Source organism: Dermochelys coriacea, chromosome 19, assembly GCF_009764565.3.
Source record: "Dermochelys coriacea isolate rDerCor1 chromosome 19, rDerCor1.pri.v4, whole genome shotgun sequence".
Classification (NCBI taxonomy): domain Eukaryota; kingdom Metazoa; phylum Chordata; order Testudines; family Dermochelyidae; genus Dermochelys; species Dermochelys coriacea.
In genome coordinates this window covers 7570157-7590405 of record NC_050086.2, presented here as the reverse complement: position 1 = coordinate 7590405, position 20249 = coordinate 7570157, and the positions used below count along the sequence as shown (strand labels likewise).

The window sequence follows — 20249 nt, the reverse complement described above, 5'->3', positions numbered from 1 at the left end:
AAAATAGGAACTATATTAGCAATTCTCAATCATTTGGTACAACTCCTGAGTTTACAGATTCATTAAAAATTCTTGCTAATGGGCTTGCAATTTCAGGTGCCAATTCCTTTAATATTCTTGGATGAAGATTATCTGGGCCCCCCAATTTAGTCCCATTAAGCTGTTTCAGTTTCGCTTCTACCTCAGATATGGTAATATCTACCTCCATATCCTCATTCCCATTTGTCATGCTACCATATCCCTAAGATCCTCTTTAGCCGTATTAAAGACTGAGGCAAAGTATTTGTTTAGATATTGGGCCATGCCTAGATTATCCTTAACCTCCACTCCATCCTCAGTGTTTAGCAGCCCCACTTCTTCTTTTCTTTGTTTTCTTCTTATTTATATGGCTATAGAACCTTTTACTATTGGTTTAATTCCCTTTGCAAGGTCCAACTCCACTCGACTTTTAGCCTGTCTCACTTTATCCCTACATGTTCTGACCACAATTAGGTAGCTTTCCTTGCTGATCCCTCCAATCTTCCACTCCCTGTAGGCTTTCTGCTTTTTCTAATCACCTCTCTGAGATGCTTGCTCATCCAGCTTGGTCTACAACTCCTTCCTATGAATTTTTTTCCCCTTTCTTGGGATACAGGCTTCCGATAGCTTCTGCAGCTTTGATTTAAGTAATCCAAGGCCTCCTCTACCTTTAGATCCATAAGTTCTTCAGTCCAATCCACTTCCCTAACTAATTTCCTTAATTTTTGAAAGTCAGCCCTTTTGAAATCAAAAACGCTAGTTGCAGATTTATTTTTGTTAATCCTTCCATTTAGTTGAATGAATTAGCTCATGATCACTTGAGCCAAGAATTGTCCCCCTACAACCATTTCTTCTATGAGGTCCTCGCTACTTACCAAAATTAAATCTAAAATGGCATCCCCTCTAGTCGGTCAGCAACTACTTGATGAAGGAATCCATCAGCTATCGCATCTAGGAAAATCTGAGCCCTATTATTATTACTAGCACTGGTCCTCCAGTCTATATCTGGGAAGTTAAAGTCTCCCATGATCACGCAGTTTCCATTAGTATTACTTGATTAAAACATTAAAAAGGGCTCTATCCATATCCAAATTAGATCCCGGAGGTCTATAGCACACCCCAAGCACCATCGTAGGAGAGGCTTTACTAGTTATCTTCCCCAATGTAATTTTTGCCCAGACGGACTCTGACATGTGCCAGCAATGCCCCTCTGCCATGTACATTGGCCAAACTGGACAGTCCCTACATAAAAGAATAATGGACACAAATCGGACATCAGTAACGGTAACATACAAAAGCCAGTGGGAGAACACTTCAATCTTCCTGGACATTCTATAACAGATTGAAAGTAGCTATACTTGAACAAAAAAAACTTCAGAAACAGATTTCAGAGAGAAACAGCAGAACTAAAATTCATTTTGCAAATTTAACACCATTAATTTGGGCTTGAATAGAGACTGGAAGAGGCTGACTGATTACAAAACAGCTTTGCCTCTCCAGGAATTGACAACTCTTCATCTATTATGGGAGTGGACTACATCCACCCTGATCGAATTGGCTCTGTCAGCACTGGTTCTCCACTTGTGAGGAACTCCCTTCTCTTCATGTGTCAGTATATTTATGTCTGCATCTGTAATTTTCACTCCATGCATCTGAAGAAGTGGGGTTTTTCCCCAAAAGCTTATGCCTCAAATAAATCTGTTAGTCTTTAAGGTGCCACCGGAATCCTTGTTGTTTTAGTGGATACAGAATAACATGGCTACCCCCGATACTTGTCACCATGAATCAGAGCAACTTCTGAAACTCCCGCACTCAGAATTGTTAGAAAGGCTACAGGGAGAATCTAGGGCAGATACTGTTCCCAGCTAGCAGGAACCATGGTGTCTCCATGAAATCACTCTGTTTTGTCCCATCAGTGCAATGGACCCATCCTATTCCCTAAACACTGTCCTAGGGTAGCAATTCTACTCACTGACATGTAAGCGTTGTTGCAGTATAACGGTTGGATTTTTAGCCAGTGAGGTCTAGCTATATTTGCCCTGGGTCTAATCCAAATGTTCAGAGTTCACTCCTTTAGTTCTCTGCCCCAGCCAGCTGGACTGGGCAGATTGTCTTTCTAGTCTAGTACTGCTGCTAGACTGTTCACACAGGGCAGTGAAACAGCAATGAGCTGCAAAGCCCCCTTCTTGTTCCCTTTCTCCAATGGCTGAGCAAACAGCTACTGTAACTGCAGGTCCCAATGGGCTGGGATGAAGGCAGGGGGTTATTTACTCTGCACAAATCCCTCCACTCTGCCTGCAAAGGCTCCTCACAAAAGCCTCATAGTCTGGGCCTCCTTCCTTCTTTAGGCACAAAACCGCTTCTCACCTGGATCTGCTGGGAGAAGTGAGCGATGTCACGATCCGGCTGGTTTCCGGAAGCCAGCATGCGAGCTCTGCTCTCCGTGAACTGCTGCAGCTTCTCGGAGAGGTGCTCGTACTGCTCCACCTTCGGGAGGAGGCCCTTCAGCACGTTCTCCTTCTCCTGCTGCTGCCGGCACAGCTTATTGAAATGCTCCGTCACCTCGGCCAACTTGCCCTGCAGGGCTGAGGCTGTGGAGCTGTTGGCCGTTTCCATGAATCGAGTCACCATTTCTCGGGTGGCTTCTAGGCTGCTCTTCTGCCGGGCGATGTCCTGCTTCAACTTCTGTTGTCAGAACAGACACCGAGAAAACCAAAGTAGCATGAGTTGGCCGGGGGGCCCTTTGGAACTAGAAATCTTAAAGCAAATGACATTTCTAGACAACATTCACGTGGATTATTTTCACCCCCAGTCCTCCCTGTGCCTTCCTTCCCCACTGTGTCTGGACTTTGGCTTTTCCCTGCCTCTGTTCACGCTGAACTGTCAGTCTATTCTCATCCACTGCTTCTGGACAGGCATTTCCTCTCAAAGCTATATGAACGTATATAAATGCTGCTCATTAGTTGAGGAGGCAGGTAAACCGTTTTGATGCTCTATTTTCCTAGTTCAGTGAATTCAGGTAAGGTTGGATTTAAGCTCCCTTGTTTAAATGGGTTTACTGCATTTAAGTGACTTGAACATTTCAATACAATTAAAGCACAGAATGTTTTAAGATCACTGCCTCATCCAGATGGTTAGCGAGAGGCAGAGGAACCGTCTACCTAAAGCAGGCTCTTTCTGAAAGGCAGATAAGAACATCTCACAGCGTTTGTGGCGGTAGTGATCCTGGAGGAGAGAGATGAGAGAGAAGCCAGCTGCTCTCCTTCCAGGCTCTCTCAATCTCAGCCATCGACTGCAGAAGAGTCTCCAGTCCTTCTTGACGCTCTGGGACTGGGCGATGGACTTCTGCAGCAGATCCCGAGCGCTCTGTCATCTGACCAGAAAGGCTCTGAAAATGGCTCACGATGGAATCTGAGGAATTCAGCACAGGATTAAAATAAATGACCAAGAGGCGGCAAGTGATTGTCACCTCTGAGATTATCCCCAACACAAATAACTAGCCAAATCACCCAGAGGAGCTGGAGCTGTGAAGGTTCAATTACTGAACTCTTTAGAGAGAACAGGAAAAACCTCACCTGGTAAACAAAAGAGAAAGCAGCAGCATAGAAACTGACCAAGGTCCATCTATTCCAGCGTCCTGTCAGCGACAGCGGCCCACACCAGATGCTACACAGGAAGGTGTAGGAATCCTGCAGTAGCAGAGGTGGGGTAACCTGCTCCCACTCTACAGTTAAGACACGGTGGTATAGGCTAACCAGAAACGTACACAAAAGCACAGAAACAGGATCTGGTAAGACCCATTTCAGTGGGGTCTATGTATTTTCTCTACATTAAAAACAAAGGTCTCTTTTCACTACTTGAGGCAGAAGCTGCCTGTTGCTCAAGACGTCCTTCCCTCATCCCTCGTTTTCTCAACATAAAGAGAAGCGTGGATCCTCCAAAGGAAAACAAACAGCCTCAGGAGGTGTTTTGGGAAGTTGGTTAACTGCCCTTTGGCATGTATGTTTGTGCCCACAGGGATGTAGACAAGTTGCTCTTACTGCAGTAGCTCCTCTACTTTGATCCCGTGTTCTTCTGAACTCGTCTGACTTGGGGACTTGAGTTCCCTTTTTTTAATTGTGGTCTGTCTTCACACTCTTACATGCTAATGGACATGGCTGCTTTGCTCAGTACCTGTGGTTTCTTGAATGCGTCTGCGATCAGGGGCTGGCTCTCCTTCTATCTCCAGCAGGGAACGTGCTGCTTTCTGCAGCTTCTCACGGGCACCTGATGCTCAGCAAGATTTCCCTGTAGTTGCGCTCCAACACAAGATAAGACCACTAATGTCAGCAATAATATACACAAAAAGACTGTGACACACTGGTGAACTGGTCTAGCAGGTTCCATCCTTAATTTAACAGCCCCCCAAGGAACCCATATGACAGGAGATCGAAATCAGGATTTTAGGGTGAGATGTCTGGCCACAAGGGGTCGTACACTCAGCCTGGAGGAAAGACAGTCTAAGATCCTTACCTGGCATTGGTGAGCTGCTTCTGCAGAATGCTGGGTCGAGGAAACTGTCTCAGAGAGGACTTTTGCTACAGATGCTTCACTCTCCTGCAGCCACATCCTGAGAGTTTCTGCCACTTCCTGGAATTGCTGGTAGCGATCCAGCAAGGTGTTCAGATGGGAACCAAGCTTGGCACACTACACAGGAAAATAAAATCGAGACAAGGATATGAACCATCATGGTCCGCAGCCTGCTCTCCATGCCCCCTTTATTTGAAGAAAGGGGGAAAAACTCCACTGAGGGGCTTGTCTACACCGCAGGTTAGCGGGTGGCAAGCAGAGGTGTGAATGTACAGAGCACTAGCTGACAGACACAAACTCGCTACGTGGATGCTACCAGTAAAGGTTCCAGTTTCGAAGGGGAATATGTCAAAGTGCACTAGAGGAACTTTCAACACATTACAGCGAGTTAGCGCACAGCAAGCTAGGATGCTGTAGGTTCACCCCCGGCCTGCCACGCACCACCTTACCATGGAGACAAGCCCGAGGAAGAACTCAGTTTTAGCATGGGTGGAAGAACCATATAAACCCAGTCCCCTGCCTCTTCTGACCTCAGACCTTTAAGATGTTTGAACAGTGCAAGTGTTCCTGATGTAGGAAGGTGGGAGAACGGTCAGAGAGAAGGCTAACAGGGCAGATTTTGACAGGTAAATTCCCAGTACATGCAATACGGCTACCACCATCCCTACAACGCTGCACAGAAGGGAAACTCCATTAAAGCTTTATCCTATGGAGTGGAAAGGGTTCCTGTACCTTTGAGTGGAGAGCAGTGTATCTTTTTGTTGCATCATCCAGTTGCTCTTGACTAAGTTTCCTGTGGCTAATGGCTCGGCCCCTCTTCCTTGGCTGCACTCTCTGGTCCAGCACCTTCTGTCCTGACATGGTAACAAACCGCAAATCCCCCTTGTGGGAGATCACATCTTCCGAGAAGCTTCCTTGCCGGAGAAGCATTGGTCTCAGCGATTCAGGGTCGCTGTCCGCCTTGTGCATCCGCTCCAGCTCCTGTTCCGCCTGCCTCTAGCCAGGCCTCAAACTCCCCGTGAATCCCGCATAAATTTCTGCAGCTCATCCCGCAGCACCTGCACTTGCTTCAGCTGCTTCTCCGGACTGCGACAGGTTGGCTGCGTATTGCTCCTTCAGCTCTGCCAGCCTCCCCTGAAGCCTCTGCCTCTCTTCCGGTGCTAGCTTGTGGCCCTGTTTGTCCAGAAGGCTGTGCGGTCTGTGTAGCTAGTATGACATCTTGCTGTGGGAGAGCAGCTCCTGATGGCGTGCCTAAAAAACACCACACAACAAACATGCTGCCTTGTGACCAATCTAATGTCTCTAAGAACTCATCTACCTGGGGGAAAAGCCCTCAGTAGCTGGTGTGCACTAGCGACTCCGCACTAACTCCCAGTGCGGACACTTTCTGCGCACTGAGAATGCCTCTGTGCACTCTGTTGTGTGCGGTGCAGCCATAGCCCTGTCAGTCCAGGAAACTGGAGAGACAAGGTGGGTGAGGGAATACCTTTTACTGGACTCGAGCTCATCTCTCTCCCCGACAGAAGTCGGTCCAATAAAAGAGATTACTTGCCCACCTTGTTTTTTGTGCACATGAGCTTCATGCACTTTGGAAGCGTGCTAAGCTAAACTGCTTGGAGGCATTCATAGTGCGCAGTAAGAGTGTTCACATGGGGAGTGGGTATGGAGTCAGGAGTGCGCTTTACATTTACTCCTAGCTCACTGTGCACTAACTTCCCCATGCAGACAAGCCCTTAGCACCAGAACTACTGACAGACCTCTCTTCACTGTGCTGGCAAACAACTAACCCCTCCCCTGCGTGTTACCCTGACAGCATCATCTTGTGACCTGAATGTAAAGTACTCCGCATTACTGATCACACCACTAATAATTACAGCTGAGGCAGACAAAAAAACACATCTCTCCACTTTCACATCTCTACGTCCTTCCGTCTGCTGTGACAGGAGGATCCCACAAGTTCAGGGGTCTCCCCTTCTAGTGAACAAGAGCCTTGATGCCCAGTCACACTGGAACACAACTATGTGGCATGGTGAACACATCCATGCATTCAATGCCACTTCCTGGTGGCAGGGTCATCACCGTGCTTGGCAGCACTAAGATCTAACGTAATATCAGCCAGGTAGGTCGGACATGGAGGCATTCTCACCTTCAGCCTCTCATACTGCCCATCAAGGCTCTCTTCCACTCGGTCCACTTCCACTAAGTGACCGTCAAGGATGTCCTGAGCGCTTTTCCCCTTGAGTGCTCCTGAAGCTTGTTCCATTGGGCGAGGTTTGTGCTCAGAGAGCTCCCAGATCTGTTCTAATGACGTCACCCAATTTAGAAGCGACTCAATCTTACTCCTGTTCTCCTCCAATTCTTTGGCAGCTTTCACCTGAAAAACAACAAATATTCCGGATGAGGAGGGCTGTTCTTTTTGTATTTGTATAAGCTGCTGTATCAGGAGCGGGAGAATCTTGGCATCTGACTGATTTTGTGATTCTCAGCTCAGCACAACACATAGTCCACAGTCTTACTCAGCCAACACAAGCCCCAAACTGGGCTTCTGATACAGAGTGAGTGAGTGAGTGCACGAGCAGCGTGCGCACACGGGTGCACATATACAAGTGGTTCCTTGAGGTACACCCCTGTGGCTTATCTGGGGAGGTTGAGACACTGTTCGATTTTCAGAGGCGCCAAATTACTTCAAAAAGCTGCACTGGAAGTTTATTACCAAGTCCTGACATCAGAGCAAGGCTCCTTTACTCTGCCCTGAGCTGCTTTACATTCCGATGAATATTGTATTAGTATTATAAATACCTAGCATGTCTAATCCATAGCTCTCAAAGTGCTTTACAAGGGGAGTCAATACCAACATTTTACAGATGGGGAAACCAAGGCACAGAGTGGAGACACGACTTACCCAAGGTCACCAAGCAAAACAGTTGCAGAGCCAGGAATAGAACCCAGGTGTCCCAACTCCCCGGCCAGTGGCATACCCACTAGGCCCAGCTGCCTCCCCACATTAAAGTCCCCCCTCCATTTGTTCTTGTGTGTTACCTTTTCTGTCTCCTGTTGCATTGCAGCCGTCACTGTGCGCTCCAGTTCTTTCTGGGCCACTTCAGTCCTCTCCTGCAGAGACTGGAACTGCTCCTTGGTGAAGCGGAGTTTCTCTTGCAGGGCTGCCAACTCCCCGGGGTTCATCTTGGCCCTGTTCTCCTCTAAGAACTCTTCGGTTGCTTTCAAGACACCCACGAAAGAGGCAGCCCGGCTCCGAATGTTCCTCTGCAGGTCCTACGAGCATCGTGGAAGAATCATACAACTTTCCTGTGCCATCAGGCCACGGACATCTCTTCTGCCCCCTTCTTGCCCCCCCCCTTCCCCCCCGACTATTCTAGCACTGACCTTAACGTCACTTTGCATTTGCTGCAGCATAGGTAGGTCCCCTTCATGGGCTGCTCTCTGCTGGCCTGTCAGTGTGTTCTCCGCCTGGCCCAGCCAGGCGTGGAGCTCCTCCAGCTTCCGACTGCGCATGGCTTGCTGCCCCTGGAGAGTCTGTGTTGAGGGGAAGAGAAGAGAGGAGGCCGTTTAAGATGCATCATTTGTTCAATGCCACCATGTCTCTGAAAAGCAAGGCAGAAGTGTGACAGTTTGAGCACCTGATAGGATAGGAGGCAGCACAGAAAACACCTTTTGAAGCCCTCTGCTCTCAAACAGTCAGACAGGCTGCATGAATGTGCATCAGAACCCAACAGTATTTGAAGAAAGGGATCTCTTTACATACACATTTTTCTGTCATTCAAGCTGTCTTCTCTCCTTAGATGGGAGACCATTCCACAAATGTTTAAGAATTTCACAGTGAACAACGATCAAAACACAGCCCTCCTTGGTACAATTAACCAAATGTTGCTCTGGATTTGTCCTTCCTCTCAACCTCAAGAAATTTAAAATAGACCAGAAACCTGTGTAATGCCATCTCTAGAAAGGCTGGCCACGCATAACACACTGGCATCATGCAGCGCTGCAGCTTTGGAGCATTGACTGACCCGAGTCAGGTTTATTTTGACACCGGGGCTGGTGTGAGAGCCAAGGGAGACAAAATGTTTCTGTAGCTGATCCAACTCCTAGGTTTTGCCACTAGTGCACAATACAGAAGCGCCTGTTTGAGCAATTGAGCATGATGTGTGACCCTGACAGTCCTGACAAAAAACTTCTCTTTACTAGCAGGGGAAAAAAAGTTTCTTCTGGTGCTGTAGCAACTAAACATACAAACTTGTGCAAAATGCTGAGGTCATTTCTTTCAATCTTTAAGATAAACAACAGAAGCAATTCAAAAGAGTGCTCTTAAGAGCTCTTCGGTTGCAAAGCGAGATCTTCCTGGGTTAGGATGGGTGCACACTGAATCTGAAAGAGCAAAGCAAACTGGTTAATACACACACAGAGATGGCATAGGCAGAGTGTTTTTGAGAGCAACTGTTAATAAAAACATTACAGTATTAATAGTGTCTGGAGTGAAAAGGTCCATGCAATTATGTGGGCTGCGGGAACAAAGCAGAGAACCAGGAGCTTGTGTGGGTGGCTGCTGTGTGACACGACATTTAGATATTATTCAAAGGGCTGTTCTCATGTGTCTACAGACCATTAACTGTGCAAGGAAAATGAGAAACTAGCAACACTGGTTATCATTTGGGTTGAACAATGCCAGTTTGTGCAGTCATTTTCTGGTGTGGACCTTATAGGAACTAGTTGAGTCCACTAAACCAATGCACATATGATCTCAGCTAGACTCAGGCAGGTTTCCAGAGCTGAAAGCCAAAGGGACTGACCAGCTGTGCCATCTAGAACCCTCAAGAGCTTGGTTATTTTGAATAAGGGAAGGTAGAAACTCAGTCCCTTGAAAGATGGGTTGGGTAGGGTAGGGTAATAGAAAGGAGCAATCGAGTCTTTTCAAGAAACTCCTGCTGTGCCATGAATCATTTCAAAGTCACACATCCAAAACCGGAACACAGAACGGCAAGTGTTTCACGGCATGTTCTTGAAAACATCTCAGTTAACAAAACACAACAGGCCTCACAACCTTCACCTCATCAATCTGCTCCACTTGCCGGAGACAGACCTGCAGGACCTCCACCTGAGCTGCCACACGCTCGGAAAGGTCCCGGAAAGACTTCTGCAGTTCATTGAGCAGTCTTAGCAGCTGCCTGCTCTGTTGGGGGGTCAAGTCCTGGGCGTGCTCAGAGATAAAGAACTGAATGTCGAAAGCAGTAGCATCCAGCTCAGATTTGGTGTGAGCAAGGGGACATTTCAACTCCTGAACAGAAGAGAGAAAAAGCTAGTCAGTGAAGTGACTCGTCTGTGTGCACTTTCCTAAGCTGCTGGCTTTGGACAAGATCCATGGGCAAAGAGAATCCTATGGCACAGAGCAGAGAGATTCCAGCCAGATCTCCATCAAGGAACAAAGATACTTCAGGCACCCAGCTATACACAAAGAGCTTGTCTACATGAACACTTAGTTCGCGGCAAGCTGGGTTGTAAAACTACCCCGCACTAGCCTGCTGCACACTAAGTCTCCAAGTGAAGCCACCTGCCAAGCACTAGAAGTTCTGTAGTGGGCTTTAATCTACTCCTGTTCCAAAGCAGCTTAGATCAAAGCACCCAGGCAATTTTTAGCACGCGGCAGGAGGGTCCACACAAACACTTTGTAAGCGGCAGGCTACTGCGAGGTAGAGGTACACCCCAGTTTCCCATCAGTAAGTATTTGTACAGAGAAGCCCTAACAGAACCGCGTACAGCAGCACACTGAGTAAGACAATGTGTGGAAAGCAGCAGTTCCCAAGTCTCCTCCTTTCTCTTTATACCAGATCTCCCAACACCTTTGAAAAAAAAAACCCTCCTGTCATTGGCATCCTAGTCAGACCCAGTTTCTCTATGTGTGTGCGGTGCAGCGCTGGAGATGTACCCAGATTCAGAAGTGACTGTTTATACTCTATATGCCAATCGCCCTCCAGCTTCCTCATTCTGCAGATCATGGTATAGCAGCAAAAACCTCTGCTGGAGCTACCTCTTCTTTCAACACCTTAGCCCCCTGCCCCGCACTGCTTGGGTCTCAAAAGCATAGCTCTGTGAGCCATGAGGACAGCTTCCACTGACCAGTTTGAGCGCCACTCCCAAGAGACTGTGGCGCTCAGTAATGGCTCCAGGTCGTGCTCTGGAGGAGATTGTGACTTATTTTATATTTATTTCCCTATGTTCTTTGAAGGGCTAAGCTGCAATAGGATGTTTTACTTGTTGTTGAGACAAAACAGGAAAAAAAACAACACCCTTGGCTCCTTTCACCCCTGCATGGCATCATTACTCATGCTCCCAAGAGCAAAAGGACTGAAAAACAGGCTAGAATATTGGCATCTCCTTGCACAATAATCGACAAAGGGAAAGCCACAAAGAATCAAGGAGGAAGGCTGGATTAAAAGCAACCCCTTCCCTGGAGGATGCCAGAATTTTATCAGTCAGGATTAGGGGTGTTGCTATGGCTACCTTATAGTGTTGGAGGAGGCAATTCAAGCTGTTCCCTCAGTGCATTGTGGTAATCACTGCTGTCCAGAGATAATGCGGTATCGCAGACCCAGTTCTGCAGCTCTTCCAGTTTGCCCTCAAGCCTCTTATGCCGTGTTAAGATTTTAGTCTTAAAATGAAAAGTTACACTAATTAAAACCAGGAAACTAATGAAGGAATGAATGCAGATTCCCTCAGTATAGGGCTGAAGCAGCATAGGGAGGACAAAAGTCTGTTTGTGAGTTGTACCTTTTCAGTTTCTGCAGCATTGCGCAGGTTTAGCAGCCAGGCTCCAAGGCATTGCTCACTGAGCTAAAAGACTTCTGGAGGTTCTTGGCATCTTTCTCCAAGGCTTTCAGCAATTGTTCAGGGACCTCTTGGGGCTGGTTGGCCACAATCCACTTCACAGAGTCCAGCTCCTGATTCACTGGAGAGGACAGATCCTTCAGTTCCACATCCAGGACCTGAGGCAAGACAGTATCATTAAGTCCAAGACACAATGATTTCATACTCTCACTGCCAGCATTCACAAGGTATGCCATGCCTACACTGCAAAAAAAAGCCAATTCTCAGCACTGAGTCTCAGACCCTGGGTCAACTGACTCACGCGGCATAGCAGTGTAGTCGTTTGGGCTCAGGCTGAGTGAGGGGGGAGGGTCTCAGAGCCCAGCTCCGGTCCTAGCCCGAATGTCTACACTGAGTCAGCTGACCCGGGCTTTGGGACTCCATGCCATGGGTTTTTCTTGAGGTGTAGACATAGCCACAGTAAAACAAGGCTGGAAGAAACTGGATTCAAACAATATGTGTATCTGCTATAATGATTTATTACCATCCACCAATTCATCCAACTATTCTCATCTGGCCAGGTTACAGTAATTCATTCCAGACAGCAAACCTAACTGTGAATTAAATGAATTTATTGTCTAAGCACGGACAAAGACCTGAGCCAGAAAGAAAAATATCTTTTAGATCCCAGACTAAAGTTCCTCATTGTGCTCACAAGAGACAGTGAGCAGCTGCAAAAACTGCCCTAAAAGAACTAACCCAGAGAGAAGAGCATTGGAGCTGGACTAATTTTAGTACAGTGGCCCCCCCTGACCTCAGCCTGATGCAGCAGGTCTTGCAGCACTTCTAAATTCAGCTCCGCAGGTTGAACTTGTTTAATTTTCATCTCAATATCTCGGAGCATGGACAGATAAGACACCAGCTTCTCATCATGTTCCAGACAAAGCTGTTTGCTGAACACAATCTGCGGAGTCAAAAGACAAAACATACTTCAGATTTTGAGAGAAAAGTAAATCAGAATGAGATATTTTAAAGAACTCTTAGCATTCTCTCTCTCAGCCATTTTCCACATTAGGGACTGCTCACTTGCTAATCTTATCTACAAGATTTACTATGGAGAAACAAAACGTACTCTTTTTCCAACAAACCTTAAAAATAGCAACAAATCTGCAGTGTTATCATCAAACTGCTAAACAATGGGCTTATGTATCTGTCATTTATAAGTAATGTTCTCATAAAATATAACTGAGGTTCAAATGTTTCCCCCCAGTACATCACAGTTTCATTTGCCAAATCAACTCAAGTTACTATCTTCTGGGCTGCAACTCCCAATAGGTGCCTTACATTCACTACATTTATCCTTCCTGCTGTCAACTTTGTCCTAAATCATGCTCATTTATATCAAATATACATAAATACCCAGGAATTTAAAAAAACCCCCAACATTTACCTTGGCTGGTTTTGTAGATTCTCTTGAAGGCTCTTGCCATCTCTCCCTGTCTGCCATAGTTAAGCGTGGTTCTTGATCACCATTGCTGTCCTCTCTGGTTATGTCCTGGGGTGTCTTTCCTTCTGATTTGAAGGTTGTAGAGGACCTTGCTTCATCCATGGTGAACTCTGTGGTTGTTTCTTTTAGAGTCTGTTTCTCTAGTTCAGAGATTATAGAGGATTCTAGATCACCTGTGGATTCCTCTCTGGTAATTAACTCTGGTATTTTTCTCTCTGTGATACACACTGTGGTGGATACCAGATCTCTGGTTTCCTCTTTGGTCATTGCTTTGGGTATCTTTTCCTCTGATTTATCTGTTACAGAAGTGTCCTTGCCATTTCTGATCTCTCCGATTGTCTCTTGGAGTGCCTCTCTCTTTGGGGCAATGGTGAATTTCTGATCATCTTTGATATTCTCTTTCAGGCCCAATGCAGTCGCTTCCTTTTCTCTTTCAGGAACCTGTTTCTCGCTAATCTCTGTTTGCTTTTGTTCAGCAATGCCACTCGGCAACCCACTAGCTGTTTTTTTGGTGATAGTTTCACACACTGATTCCTGAATACTTGAGATCAATTCCTCCTTGATCTTTCTCATCAATGTTTCTTTGGAATCTGGGATAGGAAGGGACTGTTTTTCCTTGGAAGATTTCCCTAGTTTAGTGGTTTCTCCTGGGATACTGATCTGCTTTGGATTCTTTATCTCAGTTTTCTTCTTTCCCATGGGTTTTAGATCAGCCTCTCTCAACATTTCTGGAGCACCAAGACTTCTGATCTCATGAATTTTTGCCTCTGGTCTCTGTGGTGTAGTTTCAGCATGCTGCACTGGTATTTTATCTACAGGTTTGTCTTCAATATGCTTATCGCCAATTGCAAGCTTGAAGGGTTCCTTAGCATTTATGCAGACTATTTCTTCTTCTCCTTGATCCACAGAAACTGATTCTTTTGATACTGTCTCTACTGCTTTTGACCCCTCCATTCTCTCATCTAAGTTTCTCTGATCTACTTCAGAAGCCATAGCTGTAGCTTCTGTCTTTCCCAGAACCCCATCTTTACCGAAAAAGGCTCTCTCTATTCCTTCTTTGTCCCCATTACTTTGATACATCATTTCACCAGCAAATGATTGCTCTCTCCCTGCCTCCAGTCTCTCTCTTTTCTCTTCTATCTCCTCAGCTACTTCTACTCTCTCCCTCAATTCCTCTTTCCAGGGTTCCTGTGATCGGTTTTTCCTAATCTCTTTTTTCTGAGTCTTAAATGCTGGAGATAGAGGCATTGTGGCTAATACTAAGGGAGGTTCAGGGGACAATTCAGCCTCTCCTAAGAGTTGACCCACTATACCATCCTCTGAAATTTCAGGAGGAAGTGATTTCAGCACCTCTTTTTTCATTATACTCATTGTCTTATGTGATCGGTCAGAATCAGCATCTCCAGCTGCACTGTAGCCCATTGCTTCGTGTCTAGCTTTGTGTTCATCATCATCAGTCATCTCCGTAGCAGGACTATCCATGGCCACGCTTTCCTCTTTGGGTGTTCCATTTTGCAGTAGCTGCTGGGAGTGGCATTTATATTCTCTCCACTCTTCAGGATCAGAATCATCATTGAGTATCCAAATGCCTTCCTGAACAGCCGCAGTTAATTTTTGGCTGATTAGTCCTCTTTCAACAGCTTCCTTTAAGCTCCCCTCACTATTAGCGTCAACAATCCCTCCAGCCATCATCTGGTTCGATGCAATGATTCTCACCATTTCTTCATCCACCACTTCCTGTTCCAAAGCAGACATCAGAGACAGTCTTTTGCCCGTAGCACCATCCACAATGCCACCAGTGTCTGCTTGAGCCTGCAGTACTCTCAAGGTGGGCAACAGGTCTATTTCCCCCAGCTTCACAGCCTGAGCACACGTCAGAGCGTTCCCTGTCACCTTGTCCTTGATTGCTCGGAAAGGAACGAGCTCCAGATACCTTTGTCCAGATTCAATGTCAATTTTACATTTCTTTATAAATTCCGAATAGGGAATGATCATACAGCTCTCAGGATCTACAATTCCATGTTTCATATCTGAAGACAACACTGCCTTTTCCATAACTGGCTCAGATAACAATCCTTCCTTTACAGCTTTAGACAAAGCCCATCTCTGGCCAGAAACAGGATCAAAAACACTTCCACTCAAAGCCTGTATTTCTTGGACTTCACGGTGAAAGTCCAAGTTAATTAGCCCTAATGACACTGCCTTGGGTAAGGATACAAGCTCCTTTCTTTCTGGATGAACACACTGGTGCAAACATACACTTTCAGACTTTACGAGTTCTTTGCACAAGTCTTGATCAATCAATCCATGTTTCATTGCATTATTTACTGAAAGTCTCATTCCAGACATGTGGTGAATAATTCCTCCATCTGCTATCTGTTTGGTCAAGAGTTGAAGGGCTTTCTCCTTATTGAGAAGCCCTTTTTCAACCGACTGGACAATAGTTAACGGCTCTTTAGTTTTAGGATCCATAATTCCACATGTTTCAGCCTGTAATCCAATGAGCTTCTGTCTAGTTTCATCTTCAGCATCTTTTCCTCTAGAAGCTTTCTCTAACTTTATAAGTTCCTCTTGACTAGAGGGCTCGACCAAGCCAAGATTTGAAGCCAAAGTGACTGATATTTTTTTGCCTCGTTTCAAGTCAACAATTCCTCCAGTAACTACTTGTCCTTCTAAAATTCTCAATGCTGTTTCTTCATCCAGTAGGCCAACCTCAGCTGCACCCTTGACAGAGTAGACTATATTACTACATGGGTCCAGAACACCACTTATAGCTTTATCAGATGTGAGTACCTCATGCAGAAGTTTCTCATCCATCAGACCTTCACTAATGACTTCTTCAGTGGTTAATGATTCACATGTGTGAGAGTCAAAGAAGCCATTGAACATTTTCATTTTCTCCATCAGTTTTACAGCTGTGTGGCTGGACACTACACCACAAGCTACAGCTTCATTCAGAAGAAGATTCTTGCCCGTCTGCTCATGGTATATACCCCCACCTTGGAGTTGCGCCACCAGCATTGTTAAAGTGCAGTCTTCTCCCAGTTCCATGGAATGTTTGGGTAGCACAGAAGTTTCACTAATACTGAAATCAACTGATAAAGCTTCCACATCCGTTTCTTCTACTTCCAATACTCTTGCGCTTTCAGTTTTTTCTGTTTCTCTTTCTTCCATTTGCTCCTCATCTCCAGTTTTAAGAGGCATGATTTCCTCTCTTTTCACTGATCTATTCTTAGCTTTTTCCTTATTCAACAAATTCTTATCCGTAATAGCTTGTGTCTCTACTTCAGATTCCACCCTTCTCTGAGTTTTCTCTTGCATGATTTGTAGTTTCTCAATATTCTCTGATTCATCCATAGATATGTAGGTTTCTTTTCTCATACCATCTCTTACCATTTTAGGTGCTCTATCTTTGACTTCATCTATTACAAGTTTAGCACCACTGGAATCTATCCTCATCTCCACCAGCATTTCCTTTGCTTCTCTGGGCTTTATCTCAAATTTATCTCTGATTCTAATGTAGTCATTAACAGATTCTTGTCTAGACAATTCTATTTGATTTCCATTCCTGGTTATAGTCAGCCTTTGTTCTCTTGCAGATTCAGCATCAATTTCACTCTGAATGGAAGCTCGCTTTGCAGAAATCTCTTCCTGTTCCTTCAGATTCAGAGTTTTTTCTTTATACTTTGATGGAAAACTTCCAATTTGTATCACTGGATTTTTATCATCTAGAGAAGTATTTTCTGACACTTCTTTCTCTTTTTTCAAAGCAGTAAATTGAAACTCAAGTTGCATCAAAGCCAAATCATTACAGGGCTTCCTTTCCGTAGTTGCACTCTCCCAGTCTCCTATCTCTTCAAGAACTTCCAGACCTTTGTAACCATCCTTGTTAACTTCCAACAGGTGAGTACTTGATCCATTTTCTTGAGCTTGTATAACAGCTTTAGTGAGATCATTTAACTCCCCATTGACTAGGAGCAGCTTGTGGCCATTGTGGATGTTGATATAGCTGTGGGTCATCAAATGGAATATCAGCCTATCATCATCACTCCCTAGTAGAGGGTGACTTTGGTCTTCATGACTCCTTCCTGCAGAACCCACGCTCAGTTTGCTTCTGGCTGCAGAGCCTGCCAGCTGCATACTGGGCATCATGTCAGGTATGACGGTAGATTTTAGCTTCTTGGCAACATCTCTCTCCAAGATGCCATGCTCTACTGCTTTCTTCCAGGTCAAGACCTCTGTGGTTTCTGGTATGAAGAGAGCCTTGATGAGTTGCCTGTTACTAAGAATTTTATGAGCTAATTCAGTGGACAGGATGCCCTGCTCTAGGGCATCTGCAACTGGGAGGATCTCGCCTGACTCAGGCCACAACAGCCCCATAAAGGACCAAAGGGATTCCAGGATCACCAGCGCAATCCTCGAGGTTACTAAATCTCTCTTTACTGCTTCATCTATTGTCAGTCTCTCTCCCGTGACAGTATCTATAATGCCACCTGTCTGAAGTTGTCGGATCAAGAGTGAACATGCCATATCCTGGTCAATCAAATTATGTCTCACTGCCTCGTCCACAGTCAGTCTGTGCCCCGCTCTGGGGTCTACAATGCCCCCAGCAAAAAGCTGGGCTTCCAACAGCCGCACAGTGACCTGCCTATCTATTAGCCCCTCCTGGACAGCACGGAAGATGCTCACTTTCCTACCTGATTTCAGGCTCACCATCCCACCTGCCAGCTGCTTGATGGGCAGCAATCTCAGGCCAGTCTCTTGGTGAATGATACATCGCTGCATTAGCTCAGTCAAGCTGATTTTCTTGGCTGTGTTGGGGTCAATCAAATTCCTGCAAGATCTCAGACGAGAGGCCAGTTTTGAGTGAAGCTGAGTAGTTATGAGGCCTTCTTGAACAGCCTTTTCCAAGCTGATCCGGCCCTGACCTGAAGGGTCTAGAAAACCCCCTGTAACAAGGTGAACTTCTAAAATCTTCAGTCCAACATCCTCACTGATCTTTCCCTCTTCTATTGCAGAAACTGTGGGCAGAAACCGTTTTCCTTCCAAGCTAATTTGACGTATCAGAAGAAGGGTATCCTGCAGCTCCTGCAGCAGCTGGAGAGTCCTGGGATCTATGATGTCTCTTGCCAGGCCTTCTGCCAAAGAGAGCTTCTCATTGGTCTCAGGAACAACTAGGCCAGACGTGATAACCTGAGCCTCCAGCAGTACAAGACCTGTGTCCTGGTCTATGAGACCTTTCTGCATGGCACCAAAGATAGGGAATATTTCCACTGTGCCCAAGTCTATCACTCCCGCAACTGTGTCACATCCCTAAAAATAGAGAGAGAAAATAAAAATCAAATCAGAACCACAGAGGCTGCTAAAAGCAAACCATCATTTTGAGTAACTACAGTGCATCAAGTCCAGGGATCTCTCAGATTCCAGGACAAGGAAAAACAAAACAAAAAACCTAAAAAGACTAGAGAGCAGATCCCAACGGGTATGACATGCAACTCCGAGTGCATCTGAGCGAGACGCTCATGTAAACAACTCTATATTTTCTAACTTGCATGTTGTTTTAGAGCTCATCTAGTTTCCCGTGTGGCAGCACTAAGACATTTCTGACACCCATCATTACAATAACGCAGCAAAGCGGCAAGCAGCAAAACCCTAGCTTTCTAATGTCCCACTGAATGACCAACAGAGAGAGAGAGAGAGAGAGAGAGAGAGAGAGGGAGACACACATTCAGACAGACATGCACGCACTTTAGCCTTTCAACATTTCAATGCAAAAGGGGACAGACAATATGAATCCTGTTTTGTGCTCCCTTTGAGGCAAAAGGACAAAAGAAAAAGCACCTTCAGTGGTTCAGAAATCTCCCACTGGTGTAGTTGCTCCCACAGTGCCTGCCATTCAGAGCTGCAATGCCAGCCACCAACAGGAAAGAGGGAACCCCGTGGCAGATACCAGCTCACCAGCGACAGCAGACCAGCCATGCACCAAAGGGCAGGGAAGTCGCCTCTGCCCACGCAAGCAGGCTCTAGTGCAACATTCTCTGGCACTGCCAGCACAATTTCCCTCCTTGGAGTATTTCAGAAATGACCAACTCTCCAGTAGCTCAGGGCAGGCCTCGGGAAAATTATAGCTCTAGACTACACCAGGTGCCAGGGTGGAAAGCACCATGATCAGGACTGAGGCTCCAAAAATAGCACCCGCCTCAAGTATTTCTGGGAGGTCTTTTTCTTGGTGTTATTAGCACAAGCAGGGGAATGCTCAGGAGGGAGCAGGATTCTCAAAGATGACGAAATGGGAACAAGCATCTCCTATGGTATATACACCAGAGCTACTGCTTTCTACACTCCCGTTGCTCAGGTATGAGAGCCTGGGACATTGGGAGATACCCCAGAGGGAATCTCATGCAGAGGGGAAATACGGGAATCTGGATTTTGTGAATAATGCAATCAGTTCAGTTCATATCTTTAAGACGTTCCAATTTCTGTTTGCAGACGTGTCCCCTTATAGTCCCATGAGAATGTTCAACAGGATGTGGCAGCTTGGATATGGTGCCACAAACACACAACTTCCAGCGAGTTGGTCTGGATTTACCTTCATGCTCTTTTTTACAGGGTGGATGGGGGGGGGGGGGAACTATTAGAAGGCTCTTAAACTCTCCAAGAGCATTGCCAGAACCCAGCATGCACATTCCATCCTGAACAAGCCACAGAAAGACAGAGGAAGAGAGAGAGGACATAAAAGGCTTTTACTTACCAGAGTTGCAAGGTGTGCCTTGAGCAGTTAAAGACAGAGCCTTATGGAGCAGCTCAGCCGTATCACACACACAGTGTAAAGCTTGGTGTTAGCGTCCAGCATGCGACTGTTTTGTTTTGCAAAAAAGAACCCCCCACGCAGGTCGTCCTCATTCCGCTTTGTGTGGGGTGTGTGTTTAAAGTTCCGGAGGGTTAGTTAAACTTGTAAGCAAGGATGTCAGTTAATTGTAACAGTACTTGACATGAAACACAAACTGTACAGGGACACATCATGCTCAATGTAGCGCGAGCTGCAGTTTTGCTTTGGTTTCCTCGTTTTAATTTGATACCCTTTCACTGAGTCTTGGATGTTTCCAGCAAGCAAATGTTAAAACTTCTCCATGTGCTCCCTTCTACAATGAAGCAACCGTACCATAAAGCGATGATAGCCCTAAAGATACTCCCTCATATGGGCCAAGTATCCATAACAGAAGCCCTAAAATGCCTCTTATAAATAGTTCTAATCCCATCCCACATTTGGGTTTCACAAAGAGTGCCAGTGACTGCTCTCTGTGCTAGTCTTGGTTAGCCGGGAGGCCACAAATCTGGG

At 45.9% G+C, this 20249-nt stretch overlaps 1 protein-coding gene across 1 annotated transcript in view; it reads right to left on the bottom strand.

Moving 5' to 3' along the window:
* The window catches only part of MACF1 (microtubule actin crosslinking factor 1), a 259982-nt gene that overhangs the window by 92896 nt on the left and 146837 nt on the right, over positions 1-20249 (bottom strand). Inside the window, 15 exon segments of the mRNA XM_038377247.1 lie at positions 2376-2703; positions 3222-3292; positions 3295-3429; positions 4192-4278; positions 4281-4316; positions 4387-4390; positions 4536-4566; positions 4568-4704; positions 5320-5580; positions 5582-5608; positions 5610-5669; positions 5671-5838; positions 6734-6961; positions 7627-7860; positions 7972-8121. Coding sequence (XP_038233175.1) covers positions 2376-2703; positions 3222-3292; positions 3295-3429; positions 4192-4278; positions 4281-4316; positions 4387-4390; positions 4536-4566; positions 4568-4704; positions 5320-5580; positions 5582-5608; positions 5610-5669; positions 5671-5838; positions 6734-6961; positions 7627-7860; positions 7972-8121 — 1957 coding nt within the window.